The 23,673-nt window shown below is 38.5% G+C and overlaps 1 protein-coding gene across 1 annotated transcript; it reads left to right on the plus strand.

Moving 5' to 3' along the window:
* Window positions 1-557: 557 nt before the first annotated feature.
* Window positions 558-21,320, plus strand: cavin1a (caveolae associated protein 1a). The gene is made up of 2 exons (XM_079822056.1): window positions 558-1,528; window positions 18,858-21,320. The coding sequence occupies exons 1-2, from the start codon at window positions 962-964 to the stop codon at window positions 19,611-19,613; spliced, it is 1,323 nt and encodes a 440-aa protein (XP_079678182.1). The 5' UTR covers window positions 558-961; the 3' UTR covers window positions 19,614-21,320.
* Window positions 21,321-23,673: the final 2,353 nt, after the last annotated feature.

Genomic DNA, 23,673 nt, shown 5'->3' on the forward strand with positions numbered 1-23,673 from the left:
ACCAAGCTTTATGTGTGAGTCGAGCAACTGCCGTTTCCCCTCTCCCTTCTTAAAGCATTTTGTAATCACTCCCACTTGCTAGAAAGGAAAATCCCATATGAAGCTGAAGTGAAAAGCAAATGTTGAACTTTTAAAAAAAAACAGCCCCTTGCTTCAGTCAAAATCACACAGCTCTGCTTCTACTCAACACCGCTGAAACGAAATATCAACACTATTGGAACACAAAGTTTGGAACGTAATTGTGCTACAATTGCAAGCGTGTCCTATTTTCCTCTTTTATTCTAATTCCTATGGCATTTCCAATAACACACGTCATTGATCGTAATTTTCAGGATCAGGTTTACGCTTGAATGACTCATAAATTGATTTGAGCTGTTTGTCTCATACCCTTGCCTAAGTGAGTGAGTGGGTGGGTATGTGTCCGTGTGTCCTTTGCCAGGATCTATGGAGGGTGGAGACTCCCCATAAAGGGTCAGCTTGGGTGTGACCTTACAGTAAGTGATCTTGGTAGGGGGCTGGACTGAAGAGGGAAAGGGAAGACCTGAAGGGCGGGCTTCAGAGGGATCCTTACCACATGCACACTCGCACACACCTTCCACCGACTGGCTGACATCCCAGAGTAGACTTGAGGGAAAAAGGAAGGGTGGAAAATTTTGAGGCATTATAGCAAGCCTAGAGAGTAGTATGTAGTGTTAGTTGGTAGAACAGGTGTAAGACTTGTTAAAAGACTGGTTCAAAGTAGTCAAGAAAACTTTGGAAGAGTTGCCGAAGGTTGTTGCCTGCAAGTTGGAGTCATTCTGCTCCGATCGTTGGGTGTCTACTGTCATTCAAGTCTTTTTTTAGTGCTTTATTTTTACCCTAGGACTACATTCTTGCACACCGGGCCACGTGTGTGTGTGCTGCTCTCTGTCTGCAAGTAAGCTTGTGTGTGTATTCATCAGAGTGTACTTGAAACCGAGCCATGGCCGACATAGACTTCAAATTGGAGCGTGCCGTCTTCGCTGAAGTCTCTGATGATGATGACGACGAGGAGGTCGCCTTGGTGCCGGCTTCCACCAAACCTGCCACGACAACCAAGGTGTTCAAATCAAGACGAGGCGATGATGATGACAATGGCGACCCAACGAAAGAGGTGGACCTGGTGTTGGGGCCAGGACTCGATGGATGTGGCAGTGGTGAGTCTGAGAAGTCTGAGGCCCAGGCTACGGGCATGATGGTCCTGGCACTCCTAGACAAAATCATAGGTGTGGTGGACCAGATCCAGCAGTCTCAGACAGGTCTCGAGGCCAAGCAGGAGACCATGGAGAAGAACATGAGCAGCATCCAGACAGAGCTGGCCAAGCTGACGAAGAGTCACGTTGGAACGGCCGGGACAGTCAACAAGCTCCTGGACAAGGTGCGAAAGGTAAACGTCAACGTGAAGAGCGTACGCACGGACCTGGAGAAGCAAGTGGGACAGATAAAAAAACTAGAGAACAATGAACATGAGCTCCTCAAGAGGAAGAACTTCAAAGTGCTCATCTTCCAGGTGAGTAAGGAGTGCATGACAGAGCGTATGATTGCAAAGTATTTGATTTCCAGAAATTTAATTTCATCTCCTTTCAGTTGCCTTGACTAATGGGTACTAATTAGTCTTTTAGCACATACTTGCTTTCAAAGTGACTTAAAGGAATCCTTGAGCATCCTGGAGATATTTGACTTACTCAACTGCATGGATCACTACTTGCAGGTTTTTGTTACCATTCCTAACTCTAACCAAGGGGCTACACCACCTTCTGATTGTGGAACTGGAACTCATTCTGATTGTTATGAAAGCTTGAATCCAGCTGATCTGTGGTCTTTTCTTCAGCGTTCTAGTCTGGGTAATCTGTTTTTTTAGAACCGTTTTTAATTTTTTCATTGTTTGACTGCAGTCGTTTTTGGTAGCATGGGCACACAAAAAAATTTCAGTGCCTTAGACCACCATAGTATGTTCCTTAATCTATATCTTGACCTTAAATTGTTACCTTGGATTTAGCTTTTTACAATACAATTAAACACTCCAGTTAAGTGTTTTTAGCATGTTCATGTTGTTTTACTACACTCAAAAAAAACTTTTTTAAATGGTGCTATATGGCACTAAAAGTGGTCCTTGGCTCATAAAGGGGAACCTCTTTAAGTGCTGTATAGCACCAATCTTGGTGCTTCAGTGGTTCTTCAGCGGTTCTTCACCGGTTCTTTGGCTGAGGTGCTATATAGCACCGCTACCATATACAGAACGTGTTAAGATATGGTGCTATAAAGCACCAAAAGTGGTTCCCCTATGATTATGACCAAGAACCACTTTTAGTGCCATATAGCACCATTTTTTTTTTAGAGGGTAGGGTCTGCTGCATAAGTATGTATTTGCAATCCTCTGTTTTTAGCATGTCCATGTTGTTTTACTAGGGTCTGCTGCATGAGTGTATGTATTTGCAATCCTCTTTCTCAAGTCTCTTTTGGAGTACACATGGATTCCTCTTCAGGGCTTGGCCTTGAATTCCCCACTCAGTATCATAAAGTGTCAGTTCACTCATAAGTGAACCTTCAAAGGTTCCTGTCTCACCTCACAGCAACCTCTTAACAATGCTGGATCAGCACATTCCACGAGTATACTGCAAATACTGCATGCATGTCAAAAATGTCCTCCTTTTTTTTCTTTTCCTTTTCCTTTTTTTTCTTAGCTGAATATTGTAGAAATGTAATACAACTCAAAAGAGCACACACACACACCACACAGCAGAGAGATAGAGTATGTTTCCAAGAGACAAAATCCTGTGTAAAATAGTCGACGAGTTGCATTCTTGCAAAGCAGTGGAAATACATTATTAATGGTTAATTCCTTTAGGAATTTGGGGGTACACTTAATTTTAAGGTGTCATTGTTTCAGTGTAATTATATATATTTTAATCAGGGCTGTCAAAAGATTAATCGCGATTAATCACATCCAAAATAAAAGTTTGTGTTTACATGATATATGTGTGTGTACTCTGTTAATTATTATTTATATATAAATACACACACATTCATGTATATATTTAAGAAATATTTGCATGTATATACTGTATATACATTTATATAATCTATAATATATATAAATATAAATGTTTTATATATAAAAATTATATATTTTTTCTTAAATATATACATGCTTGTGTGTGTATTTATTTATAAATAATAATTAACAGAGTACACACACATATATTATGTAAACACAAACTTTTCTTTTGGGTGCGATTAATCGCACCCAATGTGTGCACTTTCATCTGGAAGAAATAACATTCAGTAGATATTTTTGTAACAAATGTGTAATTTATTATGTACACAACGGTTAACTGTTAATGACTATTCTAATTCATTCTAGCTTAATACATTTCAAGCTGAATTCAGTGTCTTATGATCCTTCAGAAATCATTCTATTATGCTGATTTGATGCTCAATTTCTTTCTTTCAGCCTTTATTTGACGCATATTTTTTTTATAACAATGTACAAGTCTTTGTTACTTTTGATTAATTTAATTCATTCTTGCTGAATTAAAGTATGAATTTCTTATTCAACCTTACTGACCCCAAAGTTTTGAACAATAGGCTATTTGGAAGATGTTTATATTATTATTATAGATTAATTATTGTGTTTTCACAACTATGATGCCTAAAATAGACGTCAATGCTCTCCAGATGATGCACTGCACTCTTTCACAGATGTCTTAGCAACGTACATATGCTTACTGAGAAATAAGGTAATTGTACACTGACTGCACAAAGAGAAGGCCTATACTTTTACCTTAATGCGTTTCTCTCTCTCTCTCTCTCTCTGTGTGTGTGTGTGTGTGTGTGTGTGTGTGTGTGTGTGTGTGTGTGTGTGTGTGTGTGTGTGTGTGTGTGTGTGTGTGTGTGTGTGTGTGTGTGTGTGTGTGTGTGTGTGTGTGTGTGTGTGTGTGTGTGTGTGTGTGTGTGTGTGTGTGTGTGTGTGTGTGTGTGTGTGTGTGTGTGTGTGTGTGTGTGTGTGTGTGTGTGTGTGTGTGTGTGTGTGTGTGTGTGTGTGTGAGAGAGAGAGAGAGAGAGAGAGAGAGAGATAGTTGGCTGTGGCAGATAGTTGGCAGGTGTTTGAGGGTATAGAATGAAGACATTAATATTTATATCAAGGCTATATCTTCTGCATAACGTCTCAGGTTACACATGAAACCATGGTTCCCTGAGAAGGGGAACGAGACCCTGTGTCCGAAGACACTCTGGGGGAACGCCTCTAGCGTGACCGGTGTCTGAAGCACGTGATTGAAACACAACAATGTCATTGGCCGGGGACAGTACAAGAGGGCACGAGTAGTACAAGTCAACAACTTCTGTTTGAAGGAGACGTGACCAGGTATTCCCGAAGCATCTTCTCAGGGAACCATAGTTACATGTGTAAAGCCTTGTTTATACTCGACGCGTCCGCACGAGTGCAAGGGTGTGCACGGCAAAAATGATGTCATCACGGAGTGGGCGGTAGTGCGCGGGACCCGATTTCGCGTGGTGGTGTGCGGCGCATTTTTTTTTACTTTCTGCGCTGCTCCGCATCCGAAATTGTGGATTTTATGCACAAGTTCTAGGCAAATCTAGCCGAGCATGACGTCTCATCACACCGCCACCCAGTTTGCACGTACAAATCAGTTGCTTATATTTACAAAATGAGCCTACAAAAGCAGAAATAAGCAATTTTATTAAAAATAAAGATCCATTTTTAATAAAATAAAAAAAAATCACAAAACTAAATTAAAATGTTTTTTGAAATTAGGAAATATTTAAGAGATTGTTAATTTAGTTGTATACATGTGTACATACATTTTGTTCTCAAGTCACAAGAAATAATATCAAGGTTTACTGAGTTTTTCTGGTGTGTACTAAAGTACGTGTACAGTACTTCTTCTCATAGCTGTTTCCTGATGGTTTATAGAACAATTACTCCGAGTTGCCCTCTGTCAGTTCAAAGAATAGTACAACGGCGAGCGCGTCAAGTATAAACGCCTCGTCCATTTGAGGAGGAGCGCGAGCAGTCAGCGGAGGCTCGCGCTGCGGAGCCAGGCGAAAGTATAAACAAGGCTGAACATGACAGTTCCCTTTCGAATGGGAACTTGCACTGCGTCTGAAGACACTTTGGTGAATGAGTACCCGGTCGACCATGCTGAGGGAATAACTGACAAGCACAAGAAGGCTCAACAGACTTAGATGACGGAGACCAATCCCTCACTCAGGTCAAACATGGTACTCTCAGTGACACCATTCCTAGCTCACAACAGTAACCTAGCTCCAAGCCCTAAGCAAGGAAGGGCAGAGCTCAAGGTCTGGTAATGCCAGTCTCCGTGACAGGCATTACCTTTAAAGGAATACTGGAAAAGAGAAACGTAAGTGCTCCTCGTCTGTCACTATACTAGGGGAATCTGGTTCGACCCCTGAGGACCCCAGGGGAGCTGAAAAGACATACTCGACCCAGCCTGACTCGAAGTCTGCATCTCTGAGTCGATATAAAATAAAGGGTCTGAAATCAGTGCCGCCGCTCCAAAATTGGCGAACCTCGTCCCCGCGGGCATCACGCTTAGGGCATCAAAACGGCCAGTGGCGGGACTGGGTCTTATTAAAGACAGTTTACCAAGGTGGCCTCAAAAAGGGCCGAAAGCTTGATGTCACTGTCTAGCCTGGAGCTCAAGTAAGCGAAGGCCTCAGCTGTACAACTCTCTAAAACGAGAGGAGACCAACCATGCTCAACTTAAAAGACATTTTATCAAGGCGGCCACACAGAGGGCTGGACACTTGATGTGACTATCTAATAGGAGCTCAGGTGAGTGGAGAGGAGGCAAACTAACTCACCTTAAAGACAGGCAGTCTCACAGAGGGCCGGACCATTGATGGTTGGCTGGAGCTCAGGTGAGCACAGGCCTCAACAGAACGACTCTCATTAATGAGAGAAGACCCACCGAACTCAACCTTAAAGACAGTCTATCAAGGATGCCTTTTAGAGGGCCAAACACTTGATGTCACTGCCTGACTGAAGCTCAGATGGGTGGAGGCCTCAGCAGAATGATCCTCAGAAAGCTCATAATTCCTCAGAATTAGATATGTCAAATCAATCAGTAGCAGTACCAGAGCTAGCAAGAGGAGCTGAAACAAAAATATTCCTATTCAACTCCGGCCGCGCTCCACCTACCTCCCAACGCGCGCATTCAGCTCCCCCGAGAACTAAATGTGCCTGCTCCTCACTCATGCACAGACACCTGAAAGCACTTGCCAGAGTTTCAGTTAAAACATCTCAAACATGCGTTTTAGTCTAGGAATAGGTTTAAGCCTTGTCTGTGAAACCGAGGGGTTAGTGTTTGGTTAAACTAAACAGTGGAATTGATGTTCTTTTTGTGATAAGTGAATAAGGTTGTAACAAATGTTTATGTGCTAAAATATTGTGCAAAAGTCCCAAAGCTGCAAACCGTGTTTAGTTACCCTGAAAATAACACCCGACACTTCATTTGTAAAAAGATTCTTTCTCATGCTACATCAGCGAGTAGGGTAAAGCATTTTGCTGCTGTGTGGAGTGCAGGTGTGAAGAGAGTCTTGTGCAAGCAAGCTGGACCGTGTTGGAGTCGTATTAAGTGTGTTCAGAGCGTGCTGAATCGCAGTATGGACGGAGACTCATTCTGAGACCCCCACCCCCCTTGAATCTTTCCCTTACATTCTAATTATAGTGCAGAATGCGGTAATGTCTGCAAGGCTGCCGTCAGTCGAGAGAGAAAGAGAACCTTTCAGTATAAGTAGACCTACCACCGGACATTTGCAACAAGCTTTGTCAGAGATCCTACATTAAGTCATTTGCTAATTTAGAATATTGTTTTAAAAAAATCCATATTTAAAATAGATATTTAATTTTAATTACATTTTACAGTATTAAATACAATAAATTACTTAGTATGACATCAGGCGTGGTTACATAAATGGTAATATCCTCATAGCAGAGTGATTGACAGTGTAGCGGATGGTACATTAGACATGTTTTTTCATTACATAATTGTGTTTAATGACACTTTGAAATCCACAGAAGTCATTTTGTGCCAGTAAATATGTTATTATGCCTTTCAGTCAGTGGTCTGACATTATTGCACTGAGACAGAAGCGTCCAATGTGAATGTAACATGTAGACAGGATGAGGTTCGGCGTGTTCCAGCACTTTGCTGTTGTTTACTCTACACCAGCGTTACTGCATTTAGCCTCACTAACGAGTCATTTCCTTCAAGCGCTGCACTGAGAGGACGGAGGGGGTAACATTGGTGATGTAATTGGTCTCTAATGTTTTTAATACAGATGGAACGGAAAGATGGAAGATGACAGGAGTGAGTGAGGTCATTTATTGGTACATTTGTAAAGTGTTCTGCTTGTGCACCTATTTCTCCAGGCAGATGTTAATGGGGAACATTATGGTCTGTTAAGGATAATTAGAGAAGATCTACCAGAGGGATCACATACAAAGAATGCTTTGTGTCTTTCATGAGCAAACTCTCAGTACATTAGCTGAAAAACCTAAGTGCTGTAGATGTATTCATTTTTATTAATATTTTGTTTCATATAATGTAAATGTAAATATGCAAATATTAAATTGGCATACATGCATATTGCATAATTAGATTATTATTATAGATTATAAGATTACAGAATTACAGATAATAGAATATAGATTACAATTATTTTTGTACCAGTAGGAAAATGTGCCCTTGTACATACAGATGGGTCCAAAAGTCTGAAACCACAAGTGAAACTGAAAATGCTTAAGTTAAAGGTCCCGTTTTTCGTGTTTTTTTGAAGCTTTGATTGTGTTTACAGTGTGCAATATAACATGTGTTAATGTTTCATGTGTAAAAAAAACACAGTATTTTTCACACAATTTACTTATCTGTATACTGCTGTTTTCACTGTCCTCAAAACGGCCTGAGAATTTCCTCGTTCTATGAAGTCCCTCCTTCAGAAATACGTAACGAGTTCTGATTGTGCCAGCGGTTCCCGTGTTGTGATTCGACAGCAGCTTAGGGCACGTTGCCCGGGAAGGTCACGCCTCTGACCATAACGGGGAGATGAACGCGCTCAAACTACAGCCCCTGAAGGCCAAACCAAGGTGATTTGACTCCGGGATGAAAATAACAGCGTCTGATGGCGACAAACGCAACCGAACCGAACGCAACACTTCCTCTTCTCCACGAGGGAGCAACAAGACCACGCCCCCTTTTCCGTGTATTCTTGTGGGCGGAGGTTAGTCAACAAACTGCTCTACTGACGTAATTAAAGCAGGAAATACCAGGATGTAGTCCAAACCGGCCGTTCGCTGTAGGCTTTGAAAGGGAACTTCTGTCAAATAAAATATCTCGCTTGGCATTGAACTTTGAGCTTTATAATTTTACAGGTATTATTTATGCTCTAACAGCAACATTACACACTAACTAAAGTTTGAAAAATGGGATCACGAAGAACGGGACCTTTAATATAAAAAATTAAAATTATATTATCAGTACAACAAATGACATTGAATTTGTAAATCAAAATAGAATCAAACTGAGTAGTATGCACACAACCAACCAGAACAACAAAGAAGGTGAAGTGGAGCTAGTTGAGAGATTAAACTTTCGCCGTATCCGGTCGGCAAAACTTCGAACACATCTTTCTTTCTTAAGAATGCCTTCAGAGCCATTCTTTTTTCAAAGAAAACTTTAACTCCAAGTCTTCCAGAGTCGCCGCCAAAGCCGATTCGAAAGACCGCCGCAACTCTACTTTTTTTATTTGATTTGCTGCCGCTAGAGTGCGTCTAGATTTCTAGGCTAGTTCTTCTGAACTTTCTATCCATCAAATAGTCATGAAAAAAACTTGCAGTTTCCACAAAAATATTAAATTAATTAAATATTGCTATATTTTCAACATTGATAATAATAAGAATAATATAGTATATTAGAATTATTTCTGAAGGATCATGTGACACTGAAGACTAGCATAATGACTGCTGCTATCAAAGGAATACATTTATTTATTTAAATAGAAAAGTTAATTTAAATTGATATAATATTTCACAATATTACAGTTCTACTGCATTTTTGATCAAATAAAGGCAGCCTTGGTGGGACTTTCAAAAACATTAAAAATCTTACTGACCCAAAATATTTGAACAGTATTGTATGAGTCTATGTGTGTGTGTGTGTGAGTACATTTGTATATACGTTGTGTGTGTGTGTGTGTGTGTGTGTGTGTGTGTGTGTGTGTGTGTGTGTGTGTGTGTGTGTGTGTGTGTGTGTGTGTGTGTGTGTGTGTGTGTGTGTGTGTGTGTGTGTGTGGATTTAATTGCTCATGAAGTCTCAGTTTCTCAGTTTCTTCTCTGATGGAATGTCCACTCAAGCTGCAGGTTACACTACTGGCATTTATCAGATATCTAATCACAGACCCCTGAGGTCTCCATAAATTACTCCTGTAAAACTGGACTCCTGTAGGTGACAGGCGTGTGTGTATGTGTGTGGGAGAGAAAGTATGGTATAAATGGTATATGGTATAAATAAGTGGGCATTTTAATTGATTTATTTAGAATTTACATGAGCATTATTTTCAAAAAATGACATTATTCTTAGAAATTTTGGACAGACACAAGTAGAACTCAATGAACGGCACAATATGGCCTCTGACTTCTTGGTCGTCTCAGTACCAGTACCTCATGTAAAGACATTTTCATTGCATTGTTTAAAATTAAATTTCCTTTTGCAGCTGCGCACCTGTGGTGAAAATGCATGTCAAAACATACTATTTTTGGGACGCACATCATCTGAATGGTATTGGCTTCCTTGTGCACATAGACTGGGATGTTGTGTCATTTCTAGTTAAGCTCATTTCCACCACATTTAAAGGTCCCATGGCATGGCATTTTTCTATTATTTTATAGTGTTTTCTGAGGTGTACTTATATTATTAGTATGATTTTTACATCATAAAATGTCATAATTTAGAAATAAAAGGCATTTTTTTGCTGTTTGCCCTGTGGCTGAATGCCCTGCTTCAAGAGGCGTGTCTGCTGTGAGACTTCAGTAAAAACGCCCACTGTTGTGATTGGCTGACATCTTTGCATTTTAAATGAGCGGAGGGGGCGTGGTTTAACGAGGCACGAGCAGGCACGAGTCTGCCAGAGAGACGGATGGACCTGAGTTCACTTCTCATCAGTTCTCTCAGCATGTCTCAGTTCAGGGTGAACTGTTGTAGTTACAGCATATACTTCAGGTTATTAGTCTATTTCTAGTCGGAGGGACTGTCACTCATGTCAGAAAGTTAGTAACTTTAGTAAATTATGGATCAGCGCTGACTCGAGACGCGAACCGTTTAGAACGATTCAGTCCGATTTGGTGAACTGGTTCGGTTCACTAAAAAGAACCGATTCAAAAGAATGATTCGTTCGCGAACCGGACATCACGGAGACGAAGATTGCTAACAAAGTTATTTATAGTAACTACTGAGTTATGAGAGCGCTGTCTGTCAGCGCGAGTTTATTGTGTTTGTATCTGAGAGTTCTGAATAAACACGAGTCCCAGTCACACCGAGTCCTCTTCATCATTATTCTACCAACTTTGTAACACATGCAATGTACCATTACAGCGAGATGAACGAGTTAGTAAGTGTTGAGTATAGCATTATTTCTAGATATGTTCCAATCATATGAATAGCGTCATTGACGCGCATTGAGTAACGTTACACAGCGCAAACAAAGACACAACAGCTGTAATCGAATGTAATCCAGTTTATTGTGGGGAAAGCTGGCTAGCCTAGCCGGATACCCTCACGCTTACCCCCCTTCTGCTTAATCTCACGCCGCGTTTGGTGCCTCCGCTGTGGGCCAGATGCAGTACTGGGGGTCGGGGATGTTGGAGGCCGAGCTTCGGCGTGCGTGAAGTTTATCTCTAAAGATGTGACTGCTGATGTTAAACAGAAAAGACTGTATGCACATTTTAGAACAGATAGACGCGACAAGGACGTACAAAAACACTGACTCACAAGATAGAAAACACGAAAACACCGTTCTGTCGGGAGAGAGAGAAGCCGCTGCGTGTCCACAAATAATAAATAATAAGCTACACATAAGAAATCAATGATCACAGATCAGAAGGAACTGAAGAAAGACTTCTGTTTTCATTTGTACATCCAAACACTGAGAAACTGCCAGTGTTCACTCGTTCACAAGTAACGTTAATGATCTCGAGTGTTTGCATGGGTGTGCCAGATTCTCTGGGCGGAGGAAAGGGAGGGAACCGTTCCTGCTTGGACGTCAAACCAGGAGACTTCAGGATTGGCTCGTCTGGCCTGTCATTTTCTCAAAGGCAGAGAGAGACAGCCAGAACTCGGGTTTACACCGATCAACATTTCTATCCACTTGGGGACAATATTCAGGCTAGGGGAACTCATATTAATGTTGAAAAACCTCATAAAATGAAAATTTCATGCCATGGGACCTTTAACAAAAAAGTGCTTTGGTAAATCGTAATTCTGAGACACTACAATATAACATAAGTTACAAAATGATGACTTTCTGTCATAATTGACACTATCATAATTTTGAATTTTTATGTCATAATTATGATTTACAAAAGCCTTTTTTTAATGTGGTGGGCTTTCAAACAGTTCTATTGCAGTCTGGTGAGAAAATGTTAAATGCTAAGAGATGTTGGGTAGTGGCCTGCTAGGCGGAAGATGATGAGGTGTGGCTGTGACTTATAGGGGTTTGCGTGATCTCCAATGTAACTGTTGGCCTCTGCTCTATTTTTGTACTGAATTCAGGGTATCATATTTACCCAGACAGCAATGTGTGTTCAGTGTGAGCGTGTGTGTGTATACTGCATATTGCGTGTTTAGTCCAGGCCAGAATGTGATGTTTGATGAATGGGCTGAGAATAAATGAGGCATGAGTTGTCACCCGTGTGTGTGTGTGTGTGTGTGCATGTTTATTAAGTGTCAGAAGAGGTGGTCATTGGTCACTATTATTTTTCAACATGTTAGATAATATGTCAAATATGAGATACAGGAAATGACAAGTGCATGTGTGTAACATCGATAGTGTATCGCAGGTGTTCTCTCCCAGGTCCTGGAATTACTACATACTTTCATATCGCTTGCATGGGGCAGGGCTGCGGATGAAAACGGAGCAACACTTGATACAGTATAGCGTCAGAGCCAGACACAGCAGCAATGCAAATCAAAAATCAGAATATAAAACTCGCCTTCAGTTATAATAAACCTGGATTAGGAATCTATTCCAATTATACTGAATGGTGTCCATGTCAGTTCCACTTCTCTCACTCCCTAAGATGTAGTTCAATTTGAACTCTTGTAGAGAACTGGATAAGCAAAAGCATGTTTGGCTTGTTAAGAGCATCATGGTGGGCGGCAGCAAGTGCAGTGACTGTAATACAAATAGAACTTTGTGTGTGTGTGTATGTGAAAAAGAGAGACTGAGAGGTTTGTTTAAAGTACACTACCATTTTCAAATGTAATTTATTCTTGTGATGTCAAAGCTGTATTTTCAGCATCATTACTCCAGTCTTCAGTGTCACATGATCCTTCAGAAATCATTCTAATATGATGATTTGCTGCTCAAGAAACATTTCATATTTATATCAATTCTGAAAACAGTTGTGCTTCTTCATATTTTTGTTGAAACTGATACTTTTTCAGGATTATTTGATGAATAGAAAGTAATAAAGAACATTTTTTATTTGAAAATGTTTTTTTTGATGTGAAAGTCTTTACTGTCACTGTTGATCAAGTGTATATTTGTGTGTGTGAGTGTGCATTATGCACAAACAGGCTGGTAAGGAAGTTTCATTGGGTGAAAAGCCTTTACCTCTTTGACATCACAAAGCTGTCAGATACAGAAGCATGAAAAAGCAGCAGGCTCATGTTTCAGCCACAGTAGTTTAATATAGCCTTTAGCCAATAAGAGACAGAACCCATAGTGTGTTGTTGTGCCTGTTGGTTTTATTTGTTAATGCATGTGATGCCCTAACTGACAACACAGATCTTGACTCTTATGCAAGAGCGAGAAATCGTGTATTTGTAGTACCTGTCATAATGAAACCCATACTAAAACTCATGATTAAAGGCATTCGCGGCTGTTTCACGTTCTCGGTAGGAGTTCGGCTGTACAGCTGCTGTTCTGAATCCAACAGAACTCAACAGCTGCTCAGTGCTTCAACCTTAACATGCCTTTCATCATCACACACACACACAGCTGTTATCAACCCATCACCGGCTCATTTTGTTTAGCTAGATATGACATGCAAACCACTGCACCGACTGTTTTTGCCGCTGTCTTGGCAACGGTTGTCATGGTGCATTGGTCCACAGATAGCTGTTAATCTGTGTAATTGTTTGCCTCCTTTAGGGGGTTAGGATAGGGATCCTTATATATATACAGTGTGGGCTGACATTCTTTTTAGCACAGAGCTTTTGAGCAGGATTTGCAGGGTATTATACAGCACCAGACACACTGGCAGCAGTATTAATGTTTTGGGGGGTTTTTAACTCTAAAATTGCAATAAAATCAAAGCCACTAGTCTAATCAAGTTGTATGGAAGCTTGTTTCCGCCACATAATCAAACATTTTAAAAGATAATTGCGACACTTTATCTCACAATTTGGATTTTTTTTTCTCAGAATTGCGAGTTATAGAGTCAGAATTGCGAGATATAAAGTCAGAATTCTGAGATTTAAAAAAAAATCATAATTCTGAAATGTAAACTCGTAATTGTTTCTGATTAAAAAATTCTGATTAATCATCTGTCCACTATAGTGGACATCATGCATCAATAGCTATATTTCAGCTAAAATTCATACTATTACTGTGACTATTGTTTTTGAAAATACTTCTTTTGCAGTAAGTTATTTTGCCTGTAAATAAATGTAATTGAGTTATAATTTGCATTAACATCAAAAAGTGATGTGATTACGTAATGTATGTGACTTGTAATGCATTACTTTACTCGTTACATCAAAAAGTAATCTGATTACGTAATTCACAGTACTTGTAATGCATTACTTCTTACATCAAAAGTAATCTGATTACATAATGCGCAGTACTTGTAATGCATTACTTGTTACATCAAAAATTAATCTGATTACATAATGCACAGTACTTGTAATGCATTACTTGTTACATCAAAAAGTAATCTGATTACATAATGCACAGTACTTGTAATGCATTACTTGTTACATCAAAAAGTAATCTGATTACATAATGCGCAGTACTTGTAATGCATTACTTTACTCGTTACATCAAAAAGTAATCTGATTACATAATGCACAGTACTTGTAATGCATCACTTGTTACATCAAAAAGTAATCTGATTACATAATGCACAGTACTTGTAATGCATTACTTGTTACATCAAAAAGTTATCTGATTACGTAATTCACAGTACTTGTAATGCATACTTGTTAGATCAAAAAGTTATCTGATTACATAATGCACAGTTCTTGTAATGCATTACTTGTTAGATCAAAAAGTAATCTGATTACTTAATTCACGGTACTTGTAATGCATTACTTGTTACATCAAAAAGTAATCTGATTACGTAATTCACAGTACTTGTAATGCATTACTTGTTACATCAAAAAGTAATCTGATTACATAATGCGCAGTACTTGTAATGCATTACTTGTTACATCAAAAAGTAATCTGATTACGTAATGCACCTGATTGCCAGGTTTTCTCAGAGGAGAGCTGTGGTAGATGTATGGTAAATGTGTCCATCTTGAACATAATCAGAATTATCAGCTAATAAGGGTAAATGGACATACTCTGGTACACTGGAGAGAGCATCTGAGTTGGGTTTTCACAGTTGACAGGTTGTAGAGATCTCTGATGGAATCGCGTCCTCATGTATCAAAGATACACAAGGTTCAACTTGTATGAAGTTCAATTGCGTTTGCAGTATTTCACATCTTTTTTGTATATATTTTATAGTTTTCACATGATTTTATAATTGTATTGATTGGTTTGTTAAATACACACAATATTGCCATGTTATTACTGTATGTTTAATACAGTATCTCTTCAGTTTAAACCATAAACGCATACTGCCCACTCAAATGGACATCTGAAAATCTATTTAATAGATCTTGTTTTTCATACCCTAAGAGCGCAATGAAAACACATAGGGAAAAAGTCCTGACTGAGGTTATCATAAATCATGCATGAAAGGGTTAAACATCTAACTTTCACTAAGGAAAATGTTATTTTTAAACCATGTTTTATGTTAACGGCCAACTGGCAAACATTTTCTTTACACACCAAAGCCAAATTTTACTTTGCCGCTTGGTAAATGTTAATTTTATGCTCTGGTTTTACCCACAGACTGAACTCTGGGTGTCTGACTTGCTAAAAATTGTTATAGGCCTATTTACAATAATTAAAATGGTTATTTTTACAAGAATCTGTCTGAAAGTGTACTTTACTGTGCACATTATTGTGGTTTTTGGCCCTTTGGCCTTAGCATTTGACTTGTGGCTTTGATATAATGGTGACAATATGCAGTATGCACTTTCATATTTCTTTTTGGTAAGAAATCATGAAATGATTTCTATTATTTTGACAATGTGCCTGCTCAGCCAAGAGAGATGATGTAGATGTAGATGCTGCATTTCATCAATGGCTCTGCCATCTCGGAATGGTACGTTGGAATAAAAATCAATTGAGAAGAGGCCTTAGTTTGCTGAATTTACTGCATATGAAACAGTTCATCATGATGTAATCACTGTAGTTATTTTAATATTCACAGTTTAATACAAGCTCAGTTTAATAATTGCTGCTGTATACTGTAAATATACACATTTTATTTGTATTTTATTTTAATAAAACAATATTAAACATAATATTTAAATATATTTTGAATTAGATGTTTTAGCAGTACTTTAATTTCAAGTAAAATACTAACTCTTTCACTTGAAACCATATCTGTAAATTTACTTTACAATTTACTTTCATGTTTACGGATGGATCTTGACCCTTCTAATACGGCGAACATGCAGACTATACATCTATTATCCATTCGGTATTCCCTGAATTACTCGCCAATGCGCGTTACTGGAATTTGTTGTGGTCCGGCATGTTATGGGGAAAACAATCTTTCCAGTTATGTGATTTCCTCCCCAGTGTTTCCATATATTCTCACTCTGTGTGTTTACACTGAGTTCTCCTGTTTGGCTTTTGCTGTTTGGGTTGAGTGTTTGCGGTGTATGTGCACATGTCCAGCATTGTGTAACACCTCAGACATCTCCGGTCTTCTATATTTGTGCTAGAGTTTTAGGCTGTTTATCGAACCGGGGTTCACATAAGGACCAATTTTTGGAAAGTAAAAAAAAGAAATGACATTTTTGACATTGCAAATGACTTTAAGACAAACAGTAGCCGCTAAACTCAGATGAAGGCGTCACCAAAGTCAGCCAAGGCATAAAGTGAAGCTCTCATTTAAGACTGTGCAGTTCATCTGGGATGTTCATTAGGTGTCTCTTATGTCTCTCTCACACACAGCACAATATCTGCAGATCTTCAGTCAAGCTTTTGTCTCTGAGTAGCCTGCGAGCCGGTCAGTAGTTAGGTGCTATGGTGACAGGACAGCATCAGTATTTACTTGTTAGGATGCAGGAGGGAATAGCATTGGTTAAGGAGTGTATGAATGAGCACTATTCTGGGAGTGACGCAGATGGAAGGAAAAGAGAAGAAAGGACAGATTAAAATAAGCACACACACATCTGAAGCCTTCACAACCAGATAAGGAAACACATGAAAGTTTACGAGGACATCCATTTGGGCAAGAGGGAAAAAACGAACAGATTCAGGTGTAATAGAAAGAATATTTAATTGGGAAATTGTCAGAAGATCCAGAGAGTCCTGTATTTATGCAACACTCCTGGATCTATGGTAGTTTGGGATTAAAACGCTTCAATTCTTCCTTTGACCACCAGATGGTGTGTTGTACTTCTAGACACTGAAAACCTCTTTAAATTAGCATATTCTTAATGATATCATATAACAACTTGGAACAAATGGAGTGTTGGGAACATGTCAATATGCTTAGCGTCTAGAGAGAGAGAGAGTGAGAGAGAGCGAGTGAGTGTGTGTGCTTCAATGAGTGGCTTTATTTGCAAGCAGTTGTAGGATAAATCTAGGATTCTTGGTGACAAATCCTATGATTGTATTGGGTTACTTACACAGTCCAAGTTGAATGAAAGACTGAATCAGTACTTTTTATTATTTCAATCCTTCAGAGGACTTTCGTACTTTGCTTCATAGGTGATCAGTGTTGTTTACTACTACCAGGCCTGCATGAGTTTAAAGGGATAGTTCACCCCAAAATGAAAGATTTGTCATCATTTACTCACCCACTTGTTGTTCCAAACCTGTATGAGGTTCATTCTTCAGTTGAACACAAAAGTAATCAGACAGTTGATGGTATTGACTTCCATAGTATTTTCTTTCCTACTATGAAAGTCAATGGCTTCCCTCGACTGTTTGATTACCAACATTTGTCAAAATATCTTCTTTTTTCATTCATATTACTAGTAAAAAGATACCATTAAACAAATATTTAAAATATACTGTATTTTTGTTACTACATTCATTTGTATATTTGATATCAAATTATGTATAACAATATAAAAATATAATGTTGATTAACCAGAAAAAGTGTGATTGATTAGTTTTTTTTTTTATCAATTGACTGCACTCAACCAAGCTTTGTTAATATTTATAAAAGTTTTGCTTTGTTTGACATAATATGTATGTGTCATGTATTGTTTTAGATATTGTTCAAAATATATGTATACGAAATTAAAACCAAACAAACACTTTACTAAACCACTGCATTTACAGTGCCCTCTAGAGGGAGTGCTGCACATGTCTTAGTATAATTGTATGAATTGCCCACAGTTAAAATTAATCTCTCATTTTCTCATCTTTATTCCATAAAAATCAGTTCATTATCACAAAGCTCCTCCGCCCATGTAATCATGATGATTATCTATCCCAGCTCTTAGACAAGTCATAGCATGTCCTGAATTCCAAATGTCATCTATCTGCATGAGGCAAAGGAGTATGGAATGACTCAATGTGAATATGTTAAGAACAGGCTCAGGGGTGACAATATAGAGCGATTATAAGTGTTGAGACGAATGAAGTTCAACTGGTTATGAAGCCAGAATGCAATTATTAAGCTGATGATAAGTTTCTCACAGGGAATTCAGTGTTCAGTTCAGTCAAAGTCAGAATAGGGATTATGTACAGTCAGCCGCTTTTACAGCAAAATATACCTCGCCAGAATGACCAGGAACAGGATGCATGAACATAAAATATTGATTTTGGTTGAAATTGTTTCATAAAATTATAAAATAATATAAACCTAAATGAATACAGGCATACAAAATAGATAACATAGGCCTACAGCCTACATGTGTTACCTTAAAGGGTTAGTTCCCCCCAAACTAATGAGTTTTACAGAAAACTAAGTGCACAGAAGTGGCTCAGATTTGATTAAAAAAAAGGCCTATCTGTGTTCCGGTTTGGAATGAGTAAATGATGACAGAATTGTTATTTTTGGGTGAACTAACCCTTTAAAACTTTCGCTTATAGAATATTTGCACATTCTTGCTTTTTATATTCAGTACTTTTTAGTGATACTGAAAGTGAAAATGAACAGTTCTCTATTTCACTTTACATGAAATGGTGCTATTCATGCCCACTTTAATGCCTACCACTTAGATTCAGATCTAATCTAATCTTAATTCTTTCATTTTTCTCACCTCTTCTCTCAGGACAAGGTGAAACCTGTGAAGGCCTCTAAGAAGCCAGTGGCTGCAGGTGAGGAAGGAGAGCAGGTGCTGAGTGAAGGAGGCGAGGAAGAACATGGCTCTGAAGAGGAAGTGGAGGTTGAGGAGATCATTGAGGAATCTCGCACTGAGCGCATCAAGCGCAGTGGCCTCCAGAAGGTGGGCGAGCTGAAGAAGGCCTTTAGCAAGGAGCAGATGGAGAAGACCAGACAGAAAACCAAGGAGAACCTGGAAAAAACCCGACAGAGAACGAAAGAGAACCTGGAGAAGACACGTCAGAGAACCAGAGAGAACCTTGAGAAAACCAAGAAGAGCCTGAGCAAGAAGATGGATAAGCTGGGAACAAAGATGACCCCTGACATCCAGCGCCGCAAAAAGATCCGTAGCTCCAGAGAGAAGATGAAGAAGACACTGACACCCGACCACACTGTCTACGCCCGCTCCAAATCGACCACCTACCGTGTACCGCCCTTCACCTTCCACGTCAAGAAGGTCCGTGGGGGTGAGATTGAACCCACACCAGAGCCTGAGGAAGAGGAAGAGGAAGAGGAGGAGGAGGAGCAGGTGGAGCAGGATGAGGAGCTATTGGAGGGGCTGGAAGGAGGCCTAGTGTCAAAGGTGGAGGAAGGTGAACTGGTCAATATTGACAGCCAGGAGATGGAGGCCTTGCTAGAGGCAGCTGATCACTCACGGCTGGTGTTTCAGGAGACGGTGAGGCCAAGGGAGAAGGCCGGCCAGTAAGTCTAGGATGTTAAGCCCCGGAAAAAGCTCAACACGGGGAAAAAAGTGTAGAGGTCTCGAGATAAATAAGGATAATGGAATGTAGGGAACCGAGATGTGCTTGATGGTGGATTAAAGAGCAAATGAATGTAGAGTCGCCTGGACCTTTGGCTGAACATTTGGTTTGCTTTATTTCTTGTTATCTACTCAACCCAAAGGTTGCTTCTTTTTTTTATTATTACTATTTTGTTTTCTTCAATTGTCACTTTTTAAAATTGACTACTGGTCACTTTTTTGTGTGTGAAGAACTGTATGATACTCAAAAAAATGAAGACATTTTTAATTTGATTACTAAGACTTAATGTACTTTTAAAATCAAAAAAAAAAAATGCATAGTATTTTCTGAAAAAGTGGTTGTGAGGAAGAATATTTTCATAAACACTCTAATGGCATTTAGATCCTATTAGATGACATATGGTATTAACTTATTAAATTGTTATCAAGGCTACCCGGTTGCAGCCAATATATGTTTATATTGAAGTGCCTATATTTAATGAACACCCTGTGTTCTTTTTACTATCATGTGATGTGACGGCTGCTGATTTCAAAAGTATAAATTAATAGCAGGCCATATGCGTCTTGTTGAATGTCTGGGATTTGTTTTAATGCAGTGAACTGTTGGAAGCAGTTAAAAGTGAAATCTTTGAGGTGCTATACAGTATGTTATCAGATGGAAATATTGTTTTGAGGGAAAGTGAGTTATAAAATTGTCCAATTATTTTTTAAATGTAAAAAAAAAGAAAAGAAAAAAGGAAAGGAAAGTACTGCAACTAAATACTGATGACTAACTTTTGTCTTTTGAAACTGAAGATTATAATAATCACTGAACAACTATGTTGAGTTTTGTGGTCTATAGTCATTGATGTGAGTGTGATCCAAACTCCAAATGTTTCAAATGCTTCACTCTCTGATTCAGACTTAATGTAAAAGACTTGTAATTGCTGCATTTGACTCCTAGAGATGGCTTAAATTAATCTGTGATCTTTAATCTAGATATGGAAATGACAATAGAAGCTCTTAGAAACCTGTAAAATAAAGCAGAATATCTATTTCTGAATAGTTTGCTTTTCAGAATTCAGTTTTATTCATTCTGAGGTGAATTCATTTGACTGTTTGCCCTTTTTGTATATACACTCTTACATGCTCGAAGCAAGACTGATTTGTTTATTGTCTTTCATAAACAGGTATACACAAATACAGTATTTCTGGAGGGAAACAGGTGCTTACTCTATGGAAAAGGTTATTGGTATGGGTTACTGGAAAGAAAGCAAACTGATATGATTACTGATATGATCTATCCAAGTCACTATCAGCTCAATCACTGATCTTTCATTGTATTTTAATTGCCTTCATGCCAGATATTCAACCCACATTATCGCATAAATAGTCTAATTTTTTACAAACAATACACTGAAATCTCGCATTTTGTATCATGCTATTTATGATCTTATGTTATGAAAATACACAACTATTGTTCATGGCACAAATGGGCAATAGTTTTCAAGGTGTGATGGTCTGAATGAAGCTACTACTGTTGTCTTTGTGAGATTTGTGGCTGTATAATTTCTGTGTTATAAAGGGTGTAGGTTGCTTTTAATAAATCAAAGTGTCCATCTTTGTTCTGTGAGACTTGAGGCTTGATTGGTGAATAAAACTATACTACAATGTACAAAAATTCTCTTTTTCTTTTTTTAAAGAGACTTTCACTCCCTCTTTTCATTCCCTGTCTCTACCAAGCTATTATAGTTATCAGAGAGAGCAGCAGCTGCACACTGTAGATCATTGTGTTATTGCTCTGGTGAGCAGTAGTGAAAAGCTGCATTGAAGATAATGGTGAAGCAGACACAGGCCACTGACTGATAGTTCAGTACAGATACCGCACACACAGCAATATCAAGCTGTACCAGCAAGGAATCTGCCGTGCATGAGGACACTTTCTTTCAAATTTAGCTTTGAAAAAAACATGAAAATACACAAATATAGGACAGGGACATAGCAAAAGCCAAACCAAAGGCCAATTCACACTGCACCGACACAGACCGAGGCCGACAGTCACCAGATTACAGCACGTCACTTCTCAAACATTCTAACGCCAATTCAGACTCTTCAATCATGGAAAAAAAAACTCGGACAGAAGCCAACAGACTCCGACAGGGGAAACACATTTATCCGACAAAACCAGACGAAGTGTCTGACGGTATCTGTTGGTGTGGTGTGAATTTACCTTAAAAGAGAGAGTAACTGTGTATATTAGTACATATTAATCTATGCAGGTCAAATGTAACCCTGGACCACAAAACCTGTCATAATGGTCTTTTTTATTTATTTATTGAGATTTATACATCATCTGAAAGATGAATAAATATGCTTTCCATTGATGTATGGTTTGTTAGGACAATATTTGGCCGAGATACAATTATTTGAAAATCTGGAATCTGAGGGTGCAAAAAAAAACAAATATTGCAAAAATCGATTTTAAAGTTGTCCAAATGAAGTCCTTAGCAAGGCATATTACTACTAATCATTTTTTTAATATATATATTTATGGTAGGAAATGTACAAAATATCTTAATGTAACATGATCTTTACTTAATATCCTAATGATTTTTGGCATAAAAAAAAAAAAGTATAATTTTGACCCATACAATGTATTGTTGGCTATTGCCTCAAATATTCCTGTGCGATGTATGACTGGTTTTGTGGTTCAGGGTCACAAATAATGATCAATAAAAAAGATTCTGACCACATTAACCCTGTAAATAAAACTAAATTCTAACCCTGTAACTAAGAAACAAACTATGTGTGTGTCATATTTAGGCTTTTATGGCTCATATATTATACAGTGAAAATATGGAGATCACTTTGGTGCATATTGCTGCAAAAGTAAGATGAAATTATGATAGCTTCTAATCATTGAGATCTTTATAACAGTATAGCAAACTACTTACATAAAATGCATATAAATATCAGTCACTCTTTATCTCCCAATAATGTCTTAGTAAGATTGTATTTAAATGTGTTTTATGATCAAAGCTCTGTAGTTAACAATAATGATTAAGAAATGTACAAATAAACATTCCTCAAAAGCCTGATGTATCATATTTGATAATCAAATAAACCCAAGTTGATTCCAGTCCAGTAAGTGTTCATCTTGAAATATAACTAACAATATAAAATAAATTCTTAGGTTTAAGGATAAAGATTCCACAGCAAAAAGACACGTGTACCACGACCTGAAGGTGGAGAGATTTAGAATTATACTTTCACTTGCTAAAAAAGTATAAACTGTCAATCATACGACAAAAGGCAGGTTGTACATTGTGTACCAACAGGCTTCTCAGCTTTTTTCCTAATAATAATTTATATAATTTTGAGGGTTAGAAATTTGTAAAGCAAATATGATACATATAGCGTTAAAATAGTACAATCGACAGACAATGATCCAGCCTGAATACAGCCGGACACTGCAGTCAAATAGAGTTAATCCTTGCCCGCATGAATGCCCCTTTTGTCTCAATTTTTGGCAGAAACAAAGCCCTAACACTGAACTGCGGAGAGAGAAAAAATATAATGTATGATTTGACCCTTTAAAATAGGACTTTAAAAGCTTTGAAAAAACCTCCAATTCAAACCCCAACACAACAAAAAAGGAGGCTTTTCAGATGTTTCGTGAGGTCAGTTATATAATGTAACTTATATACACTCACCTAAAGGATTATTAGGAACACCATACTAATACTGTGTTTGACCCCCTTTCGCCTTCAGAACTGCCTTAATTCTACGTGGCATTGATTCAACAAGGTGCTGAAAGCATTCTTTAGAAATGTTGGCCCATATTGATAGGATAGCATCTTGCAGTTGATGGAGATTTGTTGGATGCACATCCAGGGCACGAAGCTCCCGTTCCACCACATCCCAAAGATGCTCTATTGGGTTGAGATCTGGTGACTGTGGGGGCCATTTTAGTACAGTGAACTCATTGTCATGTTCAAGAAACCAATTTGAAATGATTCGAGCTTTG

This window comes from Gobio gobio (assembly GCF_949357685.1).
Source record: "Gobio gobio genome assembly, chromosome: 1".
In the NCBI taxonomy this organism is placed as follows: Eukaryota; Metazoa; Chordata; class Actinopteri; order Cypriniformes; family Gobionidae; genus Gobio; species Gobio gobio.